The following is a 26260-nucleotide window of genomic DNA, read 5'->3' on the forward strand; positions in this document are numbered from 1 at the left end:
CAGAACCATCACCACAGCTGCAGAGCAAACACATCTGCCACCAGAGCCACCATTGCAGCTGCAGAGGAAACACATCTGCCACCAGAACCATCACCACAGCTGCAGAGCCATCACATCTGCCACCAGAGCTGCCACGGCAGCTGCAGAGGAAACACATCTGCCACCACAGCGGCCACCCAGCTGCAAAGGAAACACATCTGCCACCACAGCGGCCACCGGAGGTGCCGAGGAAACACGTCTGCCACCAGAGCGGCCACTGTAGCTGCTGAGGAAACATCTGCCACCAGAGCGGCCAGCTGTCCTCATTAGCGAGTATCAGCTCACCAGAACTCATCAAGCCTGCAACATGGTGATTATTCTTGAGTCAACATTTCTGTCACGTTTGGCATTATCAAGGAATAGAGAATAAGAAGAATAACCTTCCAGTTTAACCTTTGTGTACTGGGCCATTCCAAATGGAAATTCTCCTAACTCTATCAACCCACACGCCTCTCCCTGACATGCGGGCTGCTGCTTTGGGGCATTTGGTGTTTCCCAGAGGCAGGTGGCTTCCAGGAGCATTGGGGAAGGTGGGGGCTGTGTCCTCTTCTACTCTGGCTCTGTGGTTTTGACCACATGTTCCCCTCTTGGGTATGGACCAGTGACTGTACCCCACCCACCTCCACAAGTGGGGTCCTGGTGTGGGGAGACCCTGGATCCTAGCCAGACATCCCCCCTCCCCAGGACCAGTGCCTGGACTCACGGGGGATGAAGAACTGCCGCCAAAGAAGGTCACTCGGTACCAGGTGGCAACAAAAACCCAGGTGGCAGAGAAGTCCGGGAGCTCGGGGAAGTAGCGCCTGACATCCTCCGTGGCTTGGCGCAGCGTGGCTGGGTCGGTGGCTTCCCGGTAGTACACGTCGCCTGCACGCCGGTTGTCCACGTCTGCCCAGAAGGCCGCCACCACACAGCGGTCCTTGGCGATGGGGAAGGCCACCGGGGTGAACTGAGAAACCTCCTTCAGGAAGGAGATGATCCCGTTGTTGTTTACCTGGGAGGCAGAAGGCCGGAGCGGGGACTGATGGGGCTGTGCGCAGGCAGGTGGCCCGGCAGCCACCCCAGCCTCCGCTGCCAGGCATCCTCTGAGGGGAAGCCAGCCTTGGGCAGGGCATCCCCAGGGTGGCCTGACAGCCCGTCCCTGAGATGGGACCACCAGGCCTGCTGCACCCTCTCCTGCCAGGCTGTGTGCTCAGGGCACAGGCTCTGACCTGCGTGCAGTACCCGATGCTCTGCAGAGTACCCAGCCCCAGTCGCCTCTGTGGGGGTAGGGAAGCCCCCCTTTGCGCCCTGGCCTTGGTCAGTGGGGCCTTGGGCCTGCCCAGCAGCTACTACTGCTCAGCTCTGCTCCAGCCGGAGCCTAGGAGGCAAGGCAAAGCCCCAGTATCTGAGCTAAGCCTGGAAAGGTGAGCAGGGCACACCAGGTGGGCTCAGGGGAGGGTGCCGCATAGAGCGCAGGTGGGGATGGCCAGGGGCCAGAAGGGCCAGGGAGACTGGAGGGGCTGCAGTGGTCAAATAGGGGAGCTGTGCTCGGCCGCCAGCAGTGGGGGGCCCCAGGAGGCTTCTGAGCGGCACCTCTGCAGTGAGAGGCACGTGCCCCACCCTGACCCCACGCCCGCTGCCACGTCCACGAGACAATTTCACTGCCCACCTCTCTGTGCTCTGCTTTTCCTACTTACAGGAGGGGCCATGGCTGGAATGTTTGTGTTCCCCAAATTCCTACATTGAGACCCTAACTCCCAAAGAGATGGTGCTAGCAGGTGGGGCCTTTGGGAGGTGGTGAGGTAATAAACGTGGAGCTCTCATGAATGGGATTCACACCCTAATAAAAGGAGCCCCAGAGAGCTGCCTTCTACCACTGGAGGTACATAAGAAGATGCCATCAATGACCCAGAAGAAGGCCCTCCCCGGTCACTGAGGCTGGCTGAAGTGCCTTGACCTTGGACTTTCCAGCCTCCAGAACTGTGCAAAGTAGACTTCTGGTGCCTACGAGCGATGCAGCTTGAGCTGATGAGGGCACTGGCTCTGACCTCATAGGGTGCAGGGACCGAGGTGAATGAGCTGCTGGCCTCAGTGCTCAGCTCTACACCGTCACGATTTGCCACCAGGAAGAATGTCCCAGAACCCTGCTTTTAGAAAGACCCTCTGTACTTCCCCTTTGAGTGAATCCTGGAACTGGAACTAAGATAGTCCCCGACTGGCAGCACCCCTGCCTTCCACACAGAGGGAGCACCCCTGCCTTCCACACAGAGGGAGCACCTCTGCCTTATACACAGAGGGAGCACCCCTGCCTTCCACACAGAGGGAGCACCCTGCCTTCCACACAGAGGGAGCACCCCTGCCTTCCACACAGAAGCAAAGAAAAACCCTCTCTGAAGGAAGATGGCTTCAATTTATTCCTGCAAATAATTTTTCAAATACACAATCCAGGACACAATCAAAGATAATCAGCCACCCAAGGAAGCAAGATGCCACCAAAAGGAATAGACAGAATGAGAGAAACAGCAGATACTAGAATGATCAGACTCAGAACATAAAATAACTAGGTTCAAAGAGATCAACGCAAACTTTAGAATTTTATCAGGAGAAGAGTCAAAACAAACTTGGAAAGGAAGTACAATATTGGAGGACTTGCACTTCCAGATTTCCAAACTTACTACAGATCTCCAGTAATCAGCATGGTACTGGCATCAAGACAGAATAAAACAGAACCCAGAAATAAACCTTCAATATATAATCAAATGATTTTCACAAGCATGCCAAGACCATTAGTGAGGATAGTCTTTTCAACAAATGGTTCTGGGAAAACTGGGAAAACTGGACTTCCACATGCAAAAGAATGAAGCTGGGCCCTTACCTCACACCATATATAAAAATTAACTCAATATAGAGCCAAAACTTAAACATAAGAGCTAAAACTATAAATCTCTTAGAAGAAACCATAGGGCAAAAGCTTCATGACATTGGACTTGGCAGTGATTTCTTGCTATTACACCAAAGACTCAGGCAACAAAAGAAAAACCGGACAAATTGAACTTCATGAAAATTAAAAACTTTTGTGCATCAAAATATTAACAGAGTAAAAAGGCAACCTGAAAACAGAATGAGAGAAAATATTTGCAAATTGCATATCTGATAAAGGATTAGTCCTGAATATAGAGAGAACTCCTAAAACTCAACAATAACAAAAAACTTGTTTCAAAAATGAGAAAGGACTTGAATAGACATTTCTCCCAAGAAGGTACACAAATGACCACGCAGCACATGGAAAGACATTCAACATCACTGCCACTAAAAAAACAAACCCAAGAAAGGAACGAGTGTTGGTGAAGATGTAGAGAAACTGGAATCCTCGTGCACTGTTGGTGAGAATGGAAAACGGTACAACTGCCGTGAAAAACAATGCGATTCCTCAAAATTAAAAATAGAATTACCATATGACCCAGCAATTCCACTTCTGGGTCTATAACCAAAATAATCAAAAGCAGGGCCTTGAAGAGATTTGTATTTGTGCACACATGTTCATAGCATTATTATTCACAACAGCTAACAGCTGGCAGGAACCTGAGTGTCCACTGAGGTGGAATGGGTCAACAAAATGTAGCATGTCCATACAATGGAATATTATTTAGCCTTAAAAAATAAGGAAATCCTGGCCAGGCACAGTGGCTCACACATGTAATCCCAGCACTTCAGGAGGCTGAAGCAGGTGGATCACCTTAGGTCAGGAGTTCAAGACCAGCCTAGCCAATATGGCAAAAACCCATCTCTACTAAAAATACAAAAATTAGCTGGGCATGGTAGCACATGCTTGTAATCCCAGCTACTTAGGAGGCTGAAGCACAAGAATCATTAGAACCTGGGAGGTGGAGGTTGCAGTGAGCTAAGATTATGCCACTGCACTCCAGCCTGGGTGATAGAATGAGACCCTGTCTTTAAGAAAAAAAAAAAAAAAAAAAAAAAAAAAAAAGGGTAAGGAAATCCTGACACAGGCTACAACATGGCTGAACCTTAAAGACATTATGCAAAGTAAAATAAGCTCGTCAAAAATACAAATACTATCTGATTTTGCCCATATGAGGTACCTAGAGGAGTCAAATTCATAGAGACAGAAAGTAGAAAGATGGTTTCCAGGTATGAAGGAGGAGGGGAATGGGGACTTACTATTTAATGGGATTAGAGTTTCAATTATGAAAGATGAAAAGAGCTCTGTGGGTGGATGTTGATAATGATTAGACATTAATGTGAATGTACTTTAATCACTGAACTGTACATTTAAAAATGGCTATGATATTAAATTTATGTTAGGTGTATTTTATCACAATGAAAAAATTGAGAGAAAAAGACTAGGATGAAAAAATTAACCAGGAATGTAAATTATTTAATCAAAAGACATTTAAAGAACCAAATGAATAGGACATAAGTAACCAACAGAAGTTAAGAACTGACTGGATAGATTTAAGAGCAGACTTGATGCATTGAAGGAAGACCTATGAACTGGAACTGTAAGATCAGAAGAAACTATGCAGAGTTTTGAACAGACACAAAAAGATGGAGAATACAGAAGGAAGGATGAGACATAACGGGAACAGTGAGATGACCAAACAAGTCACGACGTGGAGGGCCAGAAGGAAAGGAGACACGAAGGCAAGGGGGAGAATTTTCCAGAACTGATAAAAGACATCAAGCCATACGCTCAGCGATCCCAGTGATTCATTCACTAGCTAGAAAAATAAAAACAAAGCCACATCAAACAAACGTTGGAAATGCAGGTCAATGACAAGGAGACAACCTTAATTATTTTTTCTTTTTCTATTGCTGCTGCACAAATTATTCACAAGGAGACAATCTTAAAAAGAAAAAAAAACAGATTGTCATTAGGGACAGTGCAAGTAGACTGACAGCTGACTTCTCATAAACAACAATGAAAGGTAGAAAACGGTGGAATCACATTTTCAATGTGCTAAAAGAAAACTGCCAAGAAAAGAAAAAAACAAAAAACAAAAAACAAAACCTCAAACAAAAAAGAACACAACCGCCAACTTAAAGTCTTATACGCAGATAAAATGCTCTTTACGACGGAAGGCAAAATAAAGGCAATTCGGCTAAATAATGAATAGCAGACCCATACTAACAGAGATGTTATGGATCAGCTTCAAGTCAGAGAGAAATGTAAGATCAAAGACGTAAGAAGGCAGGAAGGGAAAATGAAATATAAAGAAATAATGTATACAGCCCTGTGAAATGGTTTAAAAAAATCTGTAGAATTAAAATTCATGACAACAATACACACTGAGTGAGGAGAAATCATGTTAAAGTGTTCCAAGGTCATTGCATTTCCCAGAAGGAGGATGACGGTATAAATGAGCTCATTAGTGAATAGTAATAAATTAAAAGTGTATATTGTATCGTCTGGGGCAGTGGTCCCCAACCTTTTTGGTAACAGGGACCAGTTTCATGGAAGACAATTTTTCCATGGACCGGGGTGGGGGTAGGGGATGGTTTGGGATGAAATTGTTCCACCTCAGATGATCAGGCATTAGTCAGAGTCTCATGAGGAGCACACAACCCAGCTCCCTCGCAGGCACAGTTCACAATAGAGTTTGTGCTCCTATGAGAATCAAATGCCGATGCTGATCTGACAGGAGGCAGAGCTCGGCGGTGACGCCCACTCTCCTGCTGCTTGCTGCCTGCTGTGAGGCCACACACAGACCAGTACTGGTCTGCAGCCCCAGGGGTTGGGGACCCCCGGTCTTGAGTATTCACCAAAAGAATAGAAACAGTGTCCATATTCTATGCTGACAGAGGGGTCAGATGGCATGACTGGCCAGGCACGGTGACTCATGCCTGAAATCTCAACACTGCAAGGCCGAGGCAGGCAGATCACCTGAGATCAGGAGTTAGAGACCTGCCTGGCCAACACAGTGAAACCCTGACTGTACTAAAAATACAAAAAAAAAAAATTAGCCAGGCATGGTGGTGGGCACCTGTAATCCCAGCTACTCGGGAGGCTGAGGCAGGAGAATCACTTGAACCTGGGAGATGGAGTTTGCAGTAAGCCAAGATCGAACCAGTGCATTCAGCCTCGGCAACAGAGTGAGGCTCCATTAAAAAATTAAAATAAATAAATAAATAAAATAAGGCATGATACATAGAACATGGCAAGAAAGGAGAGAGAAAGAAACATAAAACAGGTGGGTAATTTTGCACAAAAATGGTGGTAGAGTGACCGACCATGGTGGCTCACGCCTACAATCCGAGCACTTTGGGAGGCTGAGGTGGGCGGATCACGAGGTCAGGAGTTCAAAACTAGCCTGGCCAACATAGTGAAACCCTTTCTCTACTAAAAATACAAAAAGAAAAATAAGCCAGGCGTGGTGGCGGGCACCTGTAGTCCCAGCTACATGAGAGGCTGAGGCAGGAGGGTCACTTGAACCCGGGAGGCAGAGGTTGCAGTGAGCTGAGATCGCACCACTGCACTCCAGCCTGGGGGACACAGCGAGACTGTCAAAAAAAAAAAAAGGACAATTAATTAAACGTCGCAGTTTAAACAATCCAAATGCTAATCAAAAGCAAGAGCTGGTACAATTATATTATCACCAGATTAAAAAGCCATAAGGCAAACAGCATTGCCAGAGGCAAAGAGGGTCACTTCATCATGAGAAAGATAAAGAGCTCTGCCTTTGTGTACACCTAAGAGCAAGGCCTCCGCACACATAAGTGAAAAGCTGACAAAGGAAACAGTTCAACTCACAGTCACGGTGGGATATTCAATGTATCTTCTCTAGTAAAGGACCAGGCACAAAGATAATATGTCAGAACATGGAAAATTTGAACAATGCAAATAATAAATGACCTAACAGACATCACAACGGAACATTTTTTTTTTTTTTTTTTTTACCACATATGGGGCCATAAAGCAACTGCCAACAAATTTCAAATGCTTGCAAAACCTACAGCGCTTGTTCGTTATCCACAGTGTAATTATACTAGAAATAATAACTTAAAAAGTAGAGGTTAAGAAATATAAATTCTTATCACTAGGAAATGGAGGTAAAAAATAAAAGAGAAATATAAATAACTCTATAAAAAAATAACAAAAAATGCTATTTAGCAAAAACTTGTGAGGATGTGAAGAAAGCAGAACTTCAATGGAAATTCACAGCATTACATGCATATTTTACTATCCGTATATAGTAAACACAAAATTTAATAAACTCATATACAGTAAATAAATATACTAAACACAGTTTGGTAAATAAAATCATATATAGTAAACTCATATGTAAGAGAAGAAAAAATAAAAATTAAGAGCAGAAGTTCATGAAATAGAAAACAAATGCTGAATAAAGAGAATCATCAACAAAGCCAAAACTTGTTTCAACTAATAAAATAGATAAACTTCTGGTGAAAGTGATCAAGTAAGAAAGGGAAGGCACAAATTGCTTAGGACTGAAAAAGATGCGACCATTTCAGCCCCTGATGCTATCAAAGAAGTTAATCAGCAGATTTTATAAACATCTGTATAATAGTATTTTCAAGTATTTTAGGTAAAATAGAAAATTTTTTTGAGAAATGCAACTTACCAACACCAGCTTTAGAAGAAACAATGGCGGAAGGAATGTTAGCACAACAGAGGAATGACTTCTGGTAGAGGAAGGACAAAGGCCACGATGGCTCATGTTAGGAGAAAGGAGAAGTCTCCCAGGATCCCAGTGGAGAATGCCCTCCACAAGTGGTCAGTGTTTGCAGAGGTTGGGGGTGGGGAGAGTGAGTTCCTTTATACTCTACCTGTTGATGAAGCTGAGCAGTGAGAGGTAGGCTGGAAACAAGGGCACCTGATTTAGCTGTTGTCGTCACAAAGGTGCCACGAATATTCAGTGGGGGAAAGAATAGAATCTTCAACAAATGGTGCTGGTAAAACTAGATATCCCTGTGAAAAGTATAAAGCTAGATCCCTACCTCACAACATATACAAAAATTAACTCAAGATGGATCAAAGACCTAATGTAAGAGCTAAAATCATAAAACTCTTAGAATAAAACATAGGTGTAAATCTTTGTGACCTTGGATTATCCCATGGTTTCTTGGATATGACACCAAAAGCACAGGCAACAAAAGAAAAAATAGATGAACCAAATATTATCAGAACTGAAAACATCTGTGCTTCAAAGGACACCTTTAGAAAATGAAAAGGCAACCCACAGGATGGGAGAAATACCTGCAAGCCATAATCGGATATCTAGAAGATATGAAGTACTATCACAAGTCAATAACAACAACTTGAATAGGCATTATCATGGAGCAAATTTAGAAGGAGCCAGTAACATACAGAAAGACGCCTGACAGAATTAACCATTAGCGAGATGCAGAAAACACACACGGTACCACTTTTCGCCAGGCAGGACAGCTGTGATGAAAAAGACAGATAATCACCAGTGCTGATGAGAAACTGGAGCCTTCTACCTTGCTAGTGGAATATTAAATGGTACAGCTGCTTTGGAAATAGTCTGACATTTCCTCAAATAATTAAAGAATTAATATACACAGCAGCAATTTCACCTACACTATCACGTACACTCAGGAAAATGGAAACATGTGCACACAAAAACGTTTACGTAAATATTCACGGGAGCTTCACAATGGCCAAAAAATAGACCAGTCCTGATGCCCATCCACTCATGAATGAACAAATAGAAACAAATAAATACTATTTGGCAATAAAAAGAAGTGAAGTGCTGATCCACGCTATAACATTAATAAACTCTGAAAACACGTTAAATGAAAGAGGCCAGTCCCGAAAGGCGACGCCTCTATCTGTATGAAACGTCCACGAGACAAATCCAGGGGAGACAGAGGACAGGCTGTGGCTGTCTGGAGCTGCGGTAAATGGGGGGCTGGGCTGAGGGCTAAAGGGTACGTGGTTTCCACTCAGGGTAAGGAAAAACGTGCCAGAATGTGGTGATGCTATACAGTTCTGTAAACACGTAAAAGCCGCCGATTTGTACACTTTAAAACAGTGAACTGCAGGGTGCGGGAATAAAGGGGAAGGGAGGGGCCCTGAGCCCCGACCCTCTCTGGATGTGGGACGTGCAGGGGTGGGGAAGAGGGGGGTCACTGAGGAGAAGCTAAGGGCTGGAGGGGCATGTGGCCCCGAGCTTCTGTGACACTCTCCACTCTCATTGACCCGGACAGCTGTGCTGGGCCCCCAGCTCCTGTGCATGCGAACCCCCTCGGAGGTGTTCCCATAGGGACGGAGGCACCAGAGCTGAAGCAGGGGGTCTGCAGCGGGGTTAAGTGAGCACGAGGGCGCAGTTTGGGTGTGCGCAGCTTTCACATCTGAAGGTGGGATTGCTGTTGACGTGGTTTCCCACCCGCGTGTCCCAGTCCTGTGGTGTCCGGGGACTTTCAGGGACTGCAGCATGCAGAGATAAGAGGGGACCCGGAGGTGGCCCCTCCCTTCCTCTCTGTCCCTTCTGCAGAAACAGTGTGGAGCCCAAGAGAAGGGAAGCCCGCTGGAGTGGACAGGCCGCTTCCCAGCCCCGCAGCAGCAGCCCCTGCCCAGGGCGGGACCCGCTTCACCCTCTCCACGGGGGAGTGGCTACTGGCCTGCAGTGAGCACTTGTAGGAGCAGAGCGTGACCCCTGAGGGCTTTGTGATTCAGCGACATGACCCCCCATTTTGGGGTTTTTTTAACTTGATCACATAAGGGCAGTGCCCAACAGGCCCCCTAAAGGAGATGATGGTAAGTTCAAAAGTACCAAAGCCAAGAGCCATCTTGGATTTCCAAGAAAAAAATGGCAGCGACCCTTTTACGGAAGCTCAGCTTCCAGTCCAGTGCCTGAAGTGAGCCACTGGCTCTGTGGGGTGCTCCAGTCATGGGGCCCTCGATGCCTGGGCCTGGTTCAAGGACGGTCCAGCTAAGAAGGAGCCCAGTGGTGTGCCCCGGGCAGTGGCTGTCCAGCGCCAGCACCAACTCTGGGGGACAGCACAAGACCAGTGTGCATCGGGGCTGGGCTGGAAGCTGCCACCCTGGGCTTAGGACTCTTAGGGACCAGAAACATTGGAGTTTTACTGAATTCTGGTTGTTGCAAATGGTCTGGTCTGCCAGGAGCCAGCAGGCTTTCTGGGAAGGGCCAGACCAACATATTTCCGGCCCTGTGGACCACACGTGGTCTCTATGCACATTGTTTCTTGTTCTTTTGTTTCTGCAGCCCTTTAGAAGTGTTCAGAGCATTCTTAGTGCACAGGTGACACACAAACAGGCCTCGGGTCAGATGTGGCATCCGTCCTCGGGGGACCCCAGCCTGCTTCCGGAAACAGGTTTGTGGGAGCACGGCCAGCGCGCTCGTTCACATCCTGCCTACGGCTGCCTTCTCACAGCAGCAGAGACCCTACGGCCTGCAAAGCTGAAAACAGTCCCTCCCTGGACCTCTACAGAAGAGGCCGCTGCCCCGGTCTGCGGTCCAGTGCCCGGGACACCGACACCCTCACACCGGGGCCCGCCGGTGTGCAAACAAATCCTGGCCGCTGATTCCACAGCCGGGGCTGCTCTCGTAGGTGCCCACGCTAAGGGGGGCTCTCTGGTCAGACCGCGCTGCCTCCTGGATCCCTCTTGGGCTGGAAGTGGCCAGGCAGCCATTATCGTGATGGGGACAGGGGCCCCACGCTGCGTGTGAGTTGGCGTGCATGCGCTGGCGAAAGCGACTTCCACATACCAAGCCAATGTCTCCTGACAGAAGCTGGCCTGCCTGTCTCACTGTGGGGAACGCCTGCCCCCACCCCCAGGACCACCAGTGGGGTCCACTCTTCAGGTTCCTGGGCTGCTGTTCCGGTCCGATCAGCCTGCCCTGGCCACACTGCTGACAGCCTTTGACTTACTGGACGATTTGCGTCTGACAGTGAGGCTCCCTTTGCCTTGGACCCTCAGCCATGGGTCACTCATCAAGTACTGACCGACATCCCGGGATCCCTCCCACCCCCAGGCTCCTGGTGTTTTCAACCCTGGGTCAGCCTCCAGGGCTCGAAATTGCCTCTGTAATTACTGGCAGTGGTGTCAAAGATCAACAGGGCAGTCAAACTGCTTGCGTGGGTCACAAGGGTAACTGCCAGGCCTCAGGTGGCATCCTGGCTCTCCAATTAGGCCTGCGGGGCTCTGGGGGACTCTCTGCGGCTGGCTGTGCCGGGGACCCCGAGGGTCCTGCTGTGGTCCCGTGGACAGCAGCCTTTACCGTTTGCCGTGGGGAGAGCAGAAGGATTTGGTGCTGGCTGCCAGCGAGGCACACGCGTGTGGACATTTGAGTTTGGCCAAGCACGTGTGAGGCTGCGGAGGTGGCTTGGTAGGAGAGGCGCCCTGCGTGCCCGAGTGCCTCTGCACGCTTTTGCCGGCTGCAGGAGAACACAAGGCCCTGTCTGCTGTTTGCCTGGCTCACTTCCTAGGGCTGTGTTTGCAGAACCCACCTCGAGGGATAAAGTACTTCCTCCTCGGGGGCGAAGAGCAGGCTTGCTCTGGACGGCTGCATCCCCCAGGCTCCGGGTTTCTTGGCTGTGATGCGAACCCACAGGTCACGGCATCTCCCCGGCCCCCTCCACGCTGCGCCAGGAGGCGAGAGGCAGAAACCAACACAAACCTTCGCTCCTGCTGCGTGCTGTGCCATGAGGCTCTGACGTGGGAGTCTCACGCTTTCCGCCAGCGCCCGTGACCCAGCAACAGGGTCACTTGTTAGCTTGTAAGGGGGGTACAATCTTGACATTTTACATAAAACGAGAAACTTACAATGCAACTTACCAAACCTAAGTAGAAACAGAAAATGCAACTTCTTATATAATCATTAAATTGAATTAATATTCACAAATTTCCCAGCAAGAAACTCTAGGTCCACATGGCATCACCAGGGAGTTCCACCAAACGTTCAGGAAATGATTCCAGAGACAGACGCGTCCAGATAGAAGAGTCCATTTGATGACACTTCCGTGACCTGGGTGCTGTGCTGCAGTTTAGCATGGACGGCACACAAAGGATAACTGCACAAGCGGCCACTTGCTGAAACCTTCAATGAATGAGGAGCAGACCGAACTCAGCAATATACAGAGAGGATAAGTTCTCCACCATGACGAGGCTGGGTTTTTGTCAGGAACACAGCTATGCTTTATGTTAGAAAACCAATGAATTTAATTTGCCGTTAACTTTATCAATTTAAATGACCAATGTAACAGATTAAAGGAGAAAATCATATTGTCATCTTAATTCGTATAGAGAAGCCTTGGAATAAGGGCCGACATCCACTTGTGATTACAAACCCCGGGATACGCTAGGCTCACCCGAGGGGCAGAAGGCAGCTGCAGTCCGACAGGGGCTTCGGACGCGCGCACCGTGTTCAGTGGTGAGCCCAGACGCCTGCTTTCTGAGGCTCGGAACAAGCCAAGGGCTCCCCCAGCACCACTGCTATGAGGCGATTCACGGAGGTCTCAGCAGCGCAGGAAGACACCACAATGCGTCAAAAAGTAAAATGACTGGGGAGGAGCCCGTGGCTGCCGTGACTGCACGTGGACACTGTGCAGAGGTGATTTATCAAGACTCATGCGGGTTTTGTTAGGCAGTTGGATATAAAGTTAGAAAATGTAAAAAATCAATTGTCATTCTATGTACCAGCAATAACCAGAAAACGAGGTCAAAGAAAAGACGCTATTTATGATAGTGTGAAAAAATCTAGCACCTGATTCGGAAGCCTTGCTGGCAGTGTTAAAGTCAACCTGAGTAAATATAGAAATATTGCACAACTCAGTATCGTAAAGGTATTGGTGCTCCTCACACTGATCTGTACAGTCAATTCAATCCCAACAAACATCCCAACAGGTGTGGGGATACGTGTGTGTAACGTGATAAGCCAATTCCACATTTTACATGAAAATGCAAAGTCCAAAATAACCAAGACCTTCTTGTGAAAAACAGGGTGGAAGGCCCTGCTCTAGGAGATGCCAACATTGCTTATCAGGCCACAGTACCCAGCTGTCCTGCTCAGGGACGGAGACGCAGGGGAGAGAGCCAGGCACAGCAGAACAGCACTGTGGGGCCGGGGAGGGGCAGCTCTTCCACGGGGTGCTGGCCCTGCTCTCCTTTCCGTCAAAAGGGAACCCGCGTGACTCTGACCTTGGGCCACACACGAAGATCACCTCCAGGTGTGCTGCAGACCTGAACGTGAAGGACGAAATGAAACAGCTACAAGACACGGAAAGCAATACGAGAATTTACTACAGTAAAATTAACTCCTCTGTCCACCCAAGGATGCCATGGAGAGGATGAAACCAGCACGGAATGAGAAGAGGTATATGCAACACTTACGATCTGGTGTTACAAGGAACCCCACAAATCAGCGAGAACAAAGACAACTCCACAGAAAAGAGGGGAAAGGCTTCAACAGTCACTCCACAAAAGACGAAATCCAATGGCAAGTGACCGAGACAGGCTCAGCCTCATTCACGGAAAAGAAAACGAGACGACGTGGCCTCCCACCACGTAGCTGCCTCATTTGCAGAAGCGTCGGCCGGGGTGTGGTGTTGGGAGCAGCCACACGCCACACATCCCACGGCTCAGAATCCCACTCCTGGCTGTGGACGTGACACAAATGTGGCCTTGTGAGCACTGGGACATGCCTTCAAGAGTTTTCACACACAGCATTGTTAGTAGTCTAAGCCTGGGGCGGAGGCTGAGGCGGGCAGATCACCTGAGATCAGGAGTTCAAGACCAGCCTGGCCAAGATGGTGAAACTCTGTCTCTATTAAAAACAACAAAAATTATCCGGGTACAGTGGTGTGCACTTGTAGTCCCAGCTACTTGGGAGGCTGAGGCACGAGAATGGCTGGAACCCGGGAGGCGGAGACTGCAGCGAGCAGAGAGCATGCCACTGTCCTCCCTCCTGGGCGACAGAGCGAGACTTCATCTCAACAACAACAACAAAAGAGTACTCTACAGCTAGGAACAGTTCCACCTAAAAAATTAAAAACACAGAACTAACACATGGCCGGCAACCCCACTTCTGAGTACATACCCAATGAAATGAAATCAGCATCTCACAGAATATCCGCACTCCCATAAGTAAGACACAGACTCAATCTAAGTGTTTGCTGACAGATGGAGACACAAAATGTGGTGCATCTCACAGACATGCGCACACACAGCGGAACATCGTTCAGCCACACGAAGAAAGGGCGGGTCCGGCCATCTGCAGCAGCACGGATGAGTGAAGGATGTTATGCTCAGCGAAATCAGCCAGGCACAGAGACAGACAGCTCAGCCGGGTGCGGTGGGTTCGTCTGGAGTCCCCAGCACTTTGGGAGGCTGAAACAGGAGGGTTTCTTGAGGCCAGGAGTTCAAGACCAGCCTGTACTGTCAGGCCTGCGAGTCCAAGCCTGGCCATTATGGCCTTGGTGACCCACACGTACCCCTCTGGATGGTCCCCAAAAGCCAGAAAGTCTGAAGTAACCACAAGTAACAGAAAGAAGTGAGACAACTTGTTCCTGCCTCGCCTAAGTGCTCAGTCCCTGCAACACGCCGCCATTGTTCCTGCTCAGCCTTGCGGGACTCCCCCTGGACACTGGGTTTCTCAAGACGCCCACCCCGTAACTGTGTAATTTACCCCTCCCCTCTGCTTGCAACTGACACCCCCACTCTATGGCCATGCCTGCTTGTAATAGATGACCCCTAACTTGTGACCATGCAGCCCGTGACGCCCTTCGCCTCCGTAAAACAGACTGCCACTTGCCCCAGCCTATAAAACCAACTCCTATCCCACCGCCGACCGCTGACGCCCTTTTCGGCCTCAGCCCACCTGCACCCAGGTGGACAAACAGCCACATTGCTCACACAAAGCCCATTTGCGGGGGTCTCTTCATTCAGCACACGCGTTTTAACATGAACGACATAGCAAGACCCTGTCTCCACAAAAAAAGAAAAATAAGCTGGGCGTGGTGGTGCATGCCTATAATCCCAGCTACTAGGGACACGCAGGTGGGGCGGGGGCGGGTGTGGCTAAGGGGGGGCTCACTGGAGCCCATGAGTTCCAGGTTACAGTGAGCTAGAATCTGGTGACACAGCGAGACCCTGTCTCTAAAATAAAATAAAATAAATAAAAATTAAGTTGAACTCACAGAAGCAGAGAGGAGAAGGCTGGTTGCCAGGGGCTGCGATGGGGTGGGAAATGGGGCGGTGCTGACTGCAGGGTGAAACCTCCGTCAGACAGAGGTGCTCTGGGGTCTCCATGCACAGTTAACGGTGCTGCCTCGTTTACCTGAAATGTGCTATGCGAACCTTCGGCATTCGCATCACACACACACACGAACACGCACGAGTGGTGACCGTGCTGAAGGGTGTCGTGGTAGTCACTTCACAATTAAACCACACAATTTTGTCTGCAAATGATGCCTCAATAAACCTGGACAAATTCAATTAAAACAGCGGCAGCGGCAGCAGCAGCCCCAAATGTCTACACTGTGAAACAGGTGAGCTGTGATCCATCCACACAGCTACACAGAGGTGACACCTCTAGGGATGTGGAGCCACCCTGACAACCGCAGGGTATGATGGGGGGGTGATGGGGAGGGTGGGGGGTGACGGAGGATGATGGTACGGGGTGGGGGTGATGGGGGGCGACGGGAGGTGACGGCGGGGGGGGGGGGGGGGGGGGGGGGTGGTAGAGGGGTGATGGCGGGGGGGTGGGGGTGACGGCGCGGGGTGGGGGGTGGCAGTGTCTGCTCTTGGCCCCGTGTTGGGCCCACCAGGGTTTGCATTACATTTACTAACGTTTTGCACGTGTGTGTTTTCTACCCTTTCTGGCACGTGTTTAAGGGTCAGAAGTGACAAGTGGCGCCTCTGGGTTGGGGGAGAACCTTCTGGGGGCAGGAGGCTGCTGTGGCCACCTGCCTGGTGTGGGGGCCCCCTGCTCTGCCCGTCACCGCACCCCCACTCTCTTCCTAAGCTGGCCCCACTCCCTGCTTGGCTCCTGACCTGCTGCCCTGAGCTTCCCTTCGGCCTTTGAAGCGGGAGCCCAGCACGCAGGTGTGTGGTGCGCAGAGGCCTCGGGCCCACCCGCCGCCTGCCCCGGTCCAGCCTTCCTCTCTCCCTGCCGCAGACAGCTGCTGCCCTCCCCGCTGGGGGCTGAGCCAGGAGGGGCAGAACAAGCCGGCCCTGTTCCCCTGCCAGGCCAGGACGGGCAGCGCCAGCACTGGGGCCAGGACAGCTGGCAGGCGCCCTCCCCTGGCAGGGGCCCGGGGACTTGCTTCCTCCAGAAGTGGACGTTCCAACCCCGGTGGAAGGCGGCAGTGGGCAAGGCCCAGGCCGGAGCGCCCAGGGACTGGAAGGAAGGGAGCCGCGGCAGCCCCTCTCCCAGCGCTGGGGTCCCGCCTCTCCTTCGGGGTGGGGAAAACGCTGCTTCCCGAAATGTAACCGTTTTGTTATTGTGTTTTTTCTCCTTGCAACAGCACCTTGTGAAACATGCCCTACAGACACGGAAACGAGGAGAAAGGATTAGGCTGTCTCGTGTCCCGCTCACGGCTGTGCGTGGACCTGCACACTCAGAGAGGCCCTCGTGGGCTTCGTCCCTCGTCCTGACTTCGGGGCGGGAACGCCAGCAGGCTGCCCGGCGCTGGCATCTCAGACACCTGCTGGAGGGCCAGTGTTTGTCTGCTGGGGTCTGGGACCGGAGGCCACCCTGGCAGGCCTGCCCAGCGCCACTGGGACATTTGCAGAAATGTAACCGCTCCACGTGCCAGGAGACCCAGGAGACCTGCTGCCCCCAGGCAGGGAAGGAGGATGGTGTTGTTCTGGGTTGGCAGGGCAGAGGTGCAACAGCAGGGCCTGGCTGCGTCCCCAGCACCCCGGTCCCTCCCTGCGGACCCTGTTGTCCAGGGCCTCCCCGTGGCCACCCTCTGTTCTCCTTTGGGGTCACAGCTCTGCCTGCAGCCCAGAGCCCAGGCCCTGGGTCAGTGCGGGCATCGCTCCCCTCCCAGCGGAGCACCTGCCACTGAGAAAAACAAGGCTGGCACCTGGGTGTCACAGTCTCAGGCGGAGAGAAAGGTGCTGGCACCTGGGTGTCACAGTCTCAGGCGGTGAGAAAGGTGCTGGCAGGGGCTCACACACAGGCCGCCTGGAAAAAGCTCTGCGCTGGACAGAGCGGAGTGTGGCGGCCACCCTGGTGAATGCCCCATACCCTGCCCTCACCCTCCTCTCCCAGGCTGTGGTCAAGGCCAGCCAGTCTCATGGGGGCCTTGCCATGAAGGGGACGCTCCAACCCCTCTGAGCAGGCTGAGGTTCTTGTGCTGCTGGTCAGCTGCTACCCTGGGGAGCCCCCAGGCCACATGGAACCCAAAGCCGTAGTGACGTGGGGACTTGGAGGAGGCTCCGTGCCCTCCTCCACCGGGGGCGGGGCTGGCCACAGACACTCAGGGCCCTCCTGCCCTTGGGCACCCATGTCTTTCCTGCAGGACTGGGCTGGCCTCCCGCTGGCTCTGGAGGAAGCAGAGACGCGTTCCGGTGGCATTTCTGACCCGGATGAAAGCAGGAAAGAGCTGAGCGTCTGGGGAGCCTCCAGGAGGTGACCTGGGCTGTAAGTGCTGCTGCTGCAGCCTGCCCCCCTGACCTGAGCCTAGGGGCTGCTCTCAGCAGGGCGGGGTGGGCCTGGAGGGGAGCCAGGAACCAAGAGGTTTCCAAGGGCCCCGGAGCGGGGAAGCAGCACCCTGGCTCCGCAAATCTCAGATCACAAAGGGTGGCGCTGTGGTTCCCGCTTTGACTCTGCCAACAGTGAAACAGCACAGCCCCGAGGCATCTTAGAAGCTTGTTTTGAAAAATGTAGGCACGTCTTTTATTTCCTGGCAGCTTTCCGGGTCATTAGGATTCCTCCCACAGGCACAGTGGGGGCTGGCGTCCTGGGCGGGGTGGGGGGGAGATGGGCAGGGCCTCTGGGGCTGAAGGGGTCGGTTTCCCACTGAGCAGCCTCACGCCAGCCCTGGAGGGAAGGAGGCTGGGCCCTGAGCCCCGAGGGCAATACTGGGCTGGGCCTCCAGGGAACTGTGCCTGGGACAGAAGCAGTTACTCAAGGGAGTGTTTCAATGGGAGGGAACGGAGCTACCAGGGACAGCCAGGGTGACTTCCTGGAGGAGGGGGCACCTGAGTTGCATTCCATGCCCGGACAGGGGAGGGGTAAGGAGGGGTTCCCAGGAGGGTGCTGACGGAGGCCACGTCCTCTCTCTGTCCCCACGGAGCCACGCCCCCAGCCTGTGCCCCTTCTTAGGCCCTGTCCTTCTTACTGCCCTCACAGCCTCTCCCTCTCCCCAGCCCCTCTGCTTCCGTGTGTTGGCAGCAGCTCCTGCCTCCTGCTCCTTGCCTCACGTGCTGCCCACCTTGGCCAGGTGCCCCCCAGTCCCGATGCCCAGCAGGGCCACAGCCCCGTCCCCCAGAGGCCCCGCACTACCTGGGTATCCACACCACTCTTTCCTTCACCAGCCTGGGCTGCTGCCTCCTGGCCTCTTGAGATCTCGTGGCCTCAGCCTGTCCACACCTCAGAGGGAGGGGCCTCCTCACAGTCACCCTGTACCCTTGCAGCTGTCATGGTGCCAGGGTCACCTGCAGCCACCACCGTCAGAGATGAAATCTCAAGATGCTGGCCTGGCCTGCCCCCACGCCCCACCCTCCTGCCCCGCCCCTGCCCCGAGGCTGCCTGCACCCCACTCAGAGCGGATGGCAGGACACGGCTGCTGAAGGACGGGTTCGAGGGCCCAAGAGGCCGAGTCTGACCCTTGACAAGCTCCTGGACAAGCTCAGAGGACAGTGTGATCCTGGGCTGCCCTCCTGTGTGGAGGCTTTGGGGTCAGGGGCCTGGGCCAGTCACAGTCCTGCTCCCACCTGCTGCCCCCAGCCCGCAGAGCCCAGAAATGACTTCTGCACGCGCTGAGCCCTGGGCGCCTCGGGAGCAAGGCTGCGGCTGCCCACAGCGGCGTCTCGAACCAGACACCTCTGGCTGAACGAATGACTCACCCTGCTTTGCAAAGAACCAGTGAATGGAAATTGGGGCACCCGGATGTGGAAGCTGGCCCCGTAGAGGATGAATGGGGTGAAGCCGGGCTGAGGCTCCCAGCTGGCTGGTGGCAGGCAGGCAGCAGTGTGACCGGACCCCACCCTTCCAGCCTGTCTCGCACTTGGATCTGCCCAGAGAGGGCCCCCACCCCCACCCCCAGTCAGAGCACCAGGACACCCTGGGGCCCAGAAGCCCATGGGGCGGGAGGCGTGCTCTCGGCTGGGACCCTGCAGGGGCGGCTTGTTCCGGACACCACTTCCCAGGAAACGGGGGCAGGAGGAGACTGGAGCCTGTGGAGTAGGTTAGGTCAGGTCAGGGGTGCCCGGGTCACTATGAGCAGCTCTTGGCGGGAGGAGCCGTGCTTTGCAGGTGGGGCTCCAAGCCAGGACCGCCGTCACAGCACTGACTCTGCCCCCCAACGTGGGATCTGCCCTGGGTGCTCTGCGTTCCCACCATGCCCCAGGCGGCCCCGGAGCAGCACGGAAGACTGCTCTGGCGACTCGCACGGTCCGGGCGTGTCAGAGCTGGGGGGCAGCCACCTCCACCCAGGGCAGGTGTCACTGAGAATGCCCCTCCGGGCAGCGGCGGACAGAAGGGAGGCACCCTGAGAAGCTCACTGCCTTGGATCCAGTGAGCCCACTTGGGGGAGTTCATTGCAAGGGAAGGAAAGAGGTGGAGGCTGCAGGAACGCCCTGCAGGACGGACACACACTGACTCGGAGACGCTGAAGTCCCCCGGGGCCCACACCCAGCGAAACCAGTCACAGCGCAGCCAGAGAACGCAATCTTGTATTGTCGCGAAGAAGCACGTTTCCACGGAGAAGTTAAGGCATGGGTGGATGCTTGCGGTGTAACTCTCAGAGAAATATGCCACACAGACCCGTATGAGATGGCAACACCGAGTGTGCTTCGTAAAGCCCTACCCTTGAAAGCAGGTAAGGAAGAATTCACACCATGTTAAAAGCCCTTATGTTTGGATGATGGAATTACGGATGTATCATCCCAACGGCAGAAGACGAACAGTAATTATTTCCTGAGCAGCTTCTAGGAGCTGGCACCGTTCTGGAAGCCTGACGGCACGGGAATAAAACAGACGAAAATAAACAAGTTAACCAAAAAAAGACGCATTGCTGCCCTCTGCCTCCTTGAATCAGAGCAAGGGTGCAATCGAGGTTTTGGCCTGAAGGAATGGACGAATGAACGCACCGAGCCCGTCAACGGTGAATGAATGCACCGATTTCTCCGGAGCGCTGTCTGGGAGAGGGGCCAGCTTCACCTTATCACCGAAAACGGAGGAGGATGTGAGAATCCGCTGCAGACCTGATGACCTTTGCCCCTGACACGTTTGAGTGTGTATTCCCGTGAGCAAGGACAGCCTCTGACGTGAGCACATACAACCACCCACCTCAGGGAACGCGACGCCGTTGTCCCCTCCAGTCTGTGTCTCTTCGTTTATTTACTTAGATCAGTGCGGACCCATAAATGGACTTCTCCTTTAGTTAACAGATCAGAATCTGTTACTATCATTGTCTGTTTCAATGCTCAAATTGCCCCCAACCCTGCCAGCGGGACCCCTTCTGGAGGCCTCTGTGTCCTCCTGACCCCCGGCGGGGCCCCTTCTGGAGGCCCCTGTGTCCTGAGCCACCTCCATCCCTCTCCGAGTGCCTCCGTGCTTTACGGCACTGCAAGGTGTCCGGCTCATTGCGTTCTCTTACCATCAACCCGAGGATCTCCAAGACTCCCCAGTTCTTTCTGGTGGAGACTGGTGTTCAGCAACCAAGATCTGAACACAGAAGTGCCCTTTGCTATTGGGGTATTACTGCTCCCATTTCTCTCAGCGGACAGAGCTAGGAAATGTGGATGTAGGTACACACGCAGAGGTACAAACCCGTCTACACCCACCAATCACAAGACACAGAAACACGTATGACGAGCTTACACCGGTACGTTCAAGTCAAATCCAACACGGAGCCACAGGTTCCATTTTGTTTCCTACGTTCCATACCTGCAACTCCCAGCTTCAAGAGACGCTCACATGATTCTCAATCTATTTACTCACCTGCTCAACAGCCTCAAAACTGCTAAGCCATGCCACTGTGAAAAGCAGAGCTACACTTGGAGTTTAAGAATTGTTTACTGTCTTTTCACAGACATATAGTCAAAGTATTGCATTAAAAAGCACATGCTGAAATTAGTAGACAGTAATTTTAAAGCAATTACTATAAAGATTAAAAATATGCTCAGGATAGAAAAGAAAACATCAACATAATGAGAAGAGAAATGAAAAATGCAGAAAAGACCCAAACAGAATTTAAGTGAGTAAAAAGTGAAATAGATGAATCAAACATACACTGAATGAGATGAATAGGTTAGACTGTGCAGAAAAAAAAAATCAGTGAATTTGAAACCATAACAATAGAAATATTCAAACGAAGGGCAGAGAAAAAAGACTTAAAAACAGCAAAGCCCCAGTGAGCTTGGGGATGAGATTAGGAAGTTTAATGTACAAACAATTTGAGTCATTAGAGAAGAGGAGAAAAAGGACAGAAAAAAATATTTGAAGATGGCTGAGATTTTTTTCAAATTTCATGGAAATGATACAGTCACAAATTATGAGTATTAATGGAACCAAGCAGAAGAAATATTTTTAACAATATACCTAATATTTTTACAACAATATACCTAATAACTAAATTGCTGAAAAGCAGCAAAGAAAAGAAAATCTTAAAAGCAATCGGAGAAAACAGGTGCATATACAATGACACTACACTTCTCCTTAGAAACTCTGCCAATCGGAAGACAAGAGAGCAGCACCTGCAAAAAATTTAAAACACAAAATCCGAAGTCAATCTAGAATTCTACACTCACCCAGCAGATATCTTTCAAAAAGCGAAGATCAACATTTTCAGATTTCAAAAAAACCAGGGATAATTTACGCCAGCAGGTCTACACTATAAGAAATATTGAAGGAAGTCCTTCAAGCAGAAGGAAAATGATATAAAAATGGAAATCTGGGCCGGGCACAGTGGCTCAGGCCTGTAATCCTAGCACTTTGGGAGGCTGAGGCAGGCAGGTCACTTAAGGCCAGGAATTCCAGACCAGCCTGGTCAACACGGTGAAACCTCATCTCTACTAAAAATACAAATTAGCTGGAAGTGGTGGTGGCACCCGTGTCCCAGCTACTCGGGAGGCTGAGGCAGGAGAATCGTTTGAACCTGGGAGGTGGAGGTTGCAGTGAGCCGAGATCATGTCACTGCACTCCAGCCTGGGTGACAGAGTAAGTCAGACTCCGTCTCAAAAACAAAAAACTAAACTAAAACTTAAAAAATAATAGAAATTTTTTAAAAATGTGGACCTACACAAAGAAATGAAGAAGACTGGAAATAGTCAATATGCGGGTAAATATAAAAGACTTTCTAATTTTTTTTTCTCCACATTCCATTGCATATACTAGCATGAAGACTTTCTAAGTTTTAATCTCCTTAAATGATAACTCTTTAAAGAAAAAACACTGGCTGGGCATGGTGGCTCATACTTGTAATCCCGGCACTTTGGGAGGCTGAGGCAGGTGGATCATGAGGTCAGGAGTTCAAGACCAGCCTGGCCAAGATGGTAAAACCCTGTCTCTACTAAAAATACAAAAATTAGCTAGGCATGGTCGTGGGTGCCTATAATCCCAGCTGTTCTGGAGGCTGAGGCAGAGAATTGCTTGAACCCGGGAGGCAGAGGTTGCAGTGAGTGGAGATGGCACCACTGCTCTCCAGCCTGGGTGACAGACTCTGTCTCAAAAACAAACAAAACCCCCACACATTAACAGTGCATTATTGGGTTTATAACCTGTGTAAAGTAATATATATGACAGTAATAGCATGAGGGCCAGAGGGGGAAGTGGATGTATATTGTTATAAGGTTATTATATCATACTTGAAAGAGTATAATATTATTTGAAGGTAAACTAAGTTAAAAATGCGTTTTAAATCTAGAATAATCATGAAAAATAAATCAGGGTTGTAGCTAATAAGCCAATAGTAGACATAATATTAATAAACCATTTTTTAAAATCCAAAAGAAAAAACTATAGAGAACAGATGTAACAAATAGGAAGATGATAGGTTAAAATTCAACCATATTGATAATTACATTAAACATAAATGGTCTAAACACTATAATTAAATGGAAGAGATATATCAAACTGGACTAGAAAAAGCACCAATACTATACTTTTTTTTTGCATTTACCAGAAGAAGAATCAAGGCCACAGGCATTAAGGTGTGGTAAGGTTTTGCTGAAGATTTCACAGGAAGCCAGAGCAAGAAGCCAAAGACTGCAGCTTTATCAGTGTCCCACTGCAGACACACAGCTCCTTTCTTCGTGGCTTCCCTGGTGGGGTGTGGGGACCATCTCGTGCCTCACGCGGAGGCCAGCCTCACCCCAGGCTCATCCCCACTCCAGGATCTTCCCCTCCTACCTGCATCAGCCCCTTTCCTTCCTCACACAGGACGGCCTGGCCCTATCAGCCCAGGGGCTCCCAGTCCTACTGCAGCTCTCTCGGCCAAGAAAGGGCTCGTCAGAAACCAGAGACCTTAGAAGGCAGAGGGCAGTATAAATGATAACCAAAGGTTTTTTCTGTCACCTTTACAAATTGCTGGTCCTGACTTCTCATGGCCACCTTTCATCACACACAGAAGTGTCACGCATAATACTTCATGTCAGTATCACACAAACTGATCTGTCTTCCCTGTGAGTCTCTTCTCTAAGCAGGTCAGCTGCAGAGGTGGGGCACTGCAGACAGACTCTCTTTATGGGTCCCAGCAGGCAGCCAGGACCCCTGTCACACTACCACGTTCCAATAGCTGTGCCTATGCCGGGGTCAGGCCAGTCTGGGGGAAGCCGGCCATGGGCTGCGGCTGGCGTGCAGGTGCTGCAGATCTGTGTGGAAAAGCTGACCCCCTGGCTAAGACTCACCCTGTCAGGGAAGGTGGGACTGCTTCTGCTTTGGGAAACACGGCGTGCAGAACCTGCTGGTGGTCACCACCGTGAGCCCGCCATGTGGGTGTGGCACAGGAGGACTCACTGCTCAGGGCTCAGCCATTTCGCTGAACGCATCCTCTGGCCTCAGCAGGGGTGGAAAAGAGAGTCCTTCACTGGGGCACCACCACCACTGCAGTCCCAGGCTGTCGTCTGAGGCCTATTCTAAGCCCACCACCAGAATGTTGGCATGAGGATGGATGTGGCCCCTGCCTTCATGGGGTGCACACCCCAAGCAAGAAAACAAAGGAACAACCCAGGCGAGGTCAGAACTCACAAGCTGCAGTGAGCACAGGGGGCGGGGCCGGGGAGTGTTGGGGGCGGGGAAGTGTGGGGGGATTCTGGCGAGGAGAGACAGGATCCCACTGGCCTTTTGTATGGCTCCCTTGGCCCCTCTGCACAGAGGAGGGCAGGCTGGAGGGAAAGGCCAGGAGCTGGAGGTCAGCATGGGGGTGCCGCAGGTGTCCTGGCAAGTGGGGACGGAGCATGCATTGGGAAGTGACAGCTGGGAAGTGGTCCCAGTAGAGATGCAGGCGGAGCTGCTGCTAACATGGAGTGGAGGGAGAGGAAGCAGGACTTCTGTTTGGGTCCCATGGTTTGGGGTGGCATGGTAAGGAGGCAGCTGGACCCAGGAGTCTGAAGGCCCCTGAATCTGCATTCTGAGCCTTGGCTTCCTCATCTGCACAGGGCACGCCTGTCCTGCTCCATCCTCTCAGGGCTGCCTGTGAGGTCCAGGGAGATCACAGCTGTCCTGGCCTTGGGGCCCTGACCTGTAGCCGTCAGGCTCTCTCAGTCCAGCATCCTCCTTGACTCCAGCCCCATTCCACTTCCTGGGAACCCCCTTCCTTCTGCTTCTTCCACCCCCAGGCAGCAGCAAGAAGAGGGTGCTGAGGAGTGGCAGGGCCACCTTGGCTGAGCCCACAGTAGGCAGTGGGCCAGCCCTGGAACCTCAGTGGACAGGGTGGCCAAGGGGCAGCCCAGGACCCTCCTCCCAGCCAAGGGGCTCCTGCATTTGCTGGGGAGTTTCATGAGTTCAGAAAAGAGCAGAGAGGACAGTGATTTCTACCCACGTGTCTGCTCCCAGATCCACCCATACACAGGCCTGGGTCCCACTGCGGCAGTCCCTGTGGGTCAGGGCAGGTTTCCAGATGCCTTGGAGTTGGTGACCACACAACCATGACAGTGATGGGGTGTGTCACAGGCAACTGACCGAGAAGCTTCACCACAGATGGGGAGACAGAGGCTCCTGGAGGAAATGACCTGGCAAAGGTCACAGGCTGTGTGTGAACGCTGACACCAGAGCAGCTGCCCTGGGCTCTGTGTTCTGGGAGGGGTAGGGCTGGGGCTCTGCCCAGATGGGAATGTCCAGGCAGAGCCAGAGTGAGCAGATTTGGGTGTTGGCACCAAGCCTCGGGGCGCAGAGTGGGTTGTTGGCACCAAGCCTCGGGGCGCAGAGTGGGGTGTTGGCACCAAGCCTCGGGGCGCAGAGTCGGGTGTTGGCCAGCACCAGCCAGGGTCAGGCTGACTGTCTGCATTCCTCTCTCTTGCCTTTGGGCTCTGCAGGGCACCGCCCACTCTCAACCCTCAAATCCTCCCTACCTCTGCTCAGGGCTCTGTCAAGGGTTCTGATGCCAAGGAAACGGAGCTTTTCCCGTGGCCTCAAGACCATGCCGCAGTTAGGGGCTGTGCCAGGGCCCAGGGCTTCCGAGTAGTAGGCAGGGAACAGAAATTCCCTCTGATTTCCCGAGCCTGCCCCAGGAAGCCGCTCTACCTGCACAGGCCCCATAGACCACTGCAAGCTCCGTCTTACTCAGACACGGGCAGTTCCTGCTCGGCAGGCTAGCCAGCGCTCCACCCCTCAGCAGCGTTACCTCTGTGTGCACAACCTTAGCAATAAAATGCACTTTCGACACTTTCAGAGCCTTACAGCTTACCACAAACACACGGCTACTACGACACGAAAAAGCAGCAAAACGACAGGTCCCTTCTGGAAGGGGCCACTGCCCGTGTGGCAGAGCTGCCTTGCCAGGGCCAGAACCCACGTGCTGTTTCTGATGAAGACTGGAGAAGCACCAGGCCTTGCGAGAGCACTTCTAATTTCTCCTCTGACTTGTGGGCAGTGTCAGAGGG

The 26260-nt window shown here is 51.8% G+C and overlaps 1 protein-coding gene across 10 annotated transcripts in view; it reads right to left on the reverse strand.

Annotated features, from left to right (window-relative positions):
* Positions 1–26260, reverse strand: part of SNED1 (sushi, nidogen and EGF like domains 1) — an 86564-nt gene that overhangs the window by 57987 nt on the left and 2317 nt on the right. For all 10 annotated transcript variants that reach the window (XM_032269530.1, XM_032269531.1, XM_032269535.1 and 7 more), the window contains exon 2: positions 743–1030. In XM_032269530.1, coding sequence (XP_032125421.1) covers positions 743–1030 — 288 coding nt within the window. The remainder of the gene's footprint in view (positions 1–742; positions 1031–26260) is intronic.

The sequence above is a fragment of the Sapajus apella genome, unplaced genomic scaffold (assembly GCF_009761245.1).
Source record: "Sapajus apella isolate SASKATOON/1434 unplaced genomic scaffold, GSC_monkey_1.0 scaffold194, whole genome shotgun sequence".
NCBI lineage: Eukaryota > Metazoa > Chordata > Mammalia > Primates > Cebidae > Sapajus > Sapajus apella.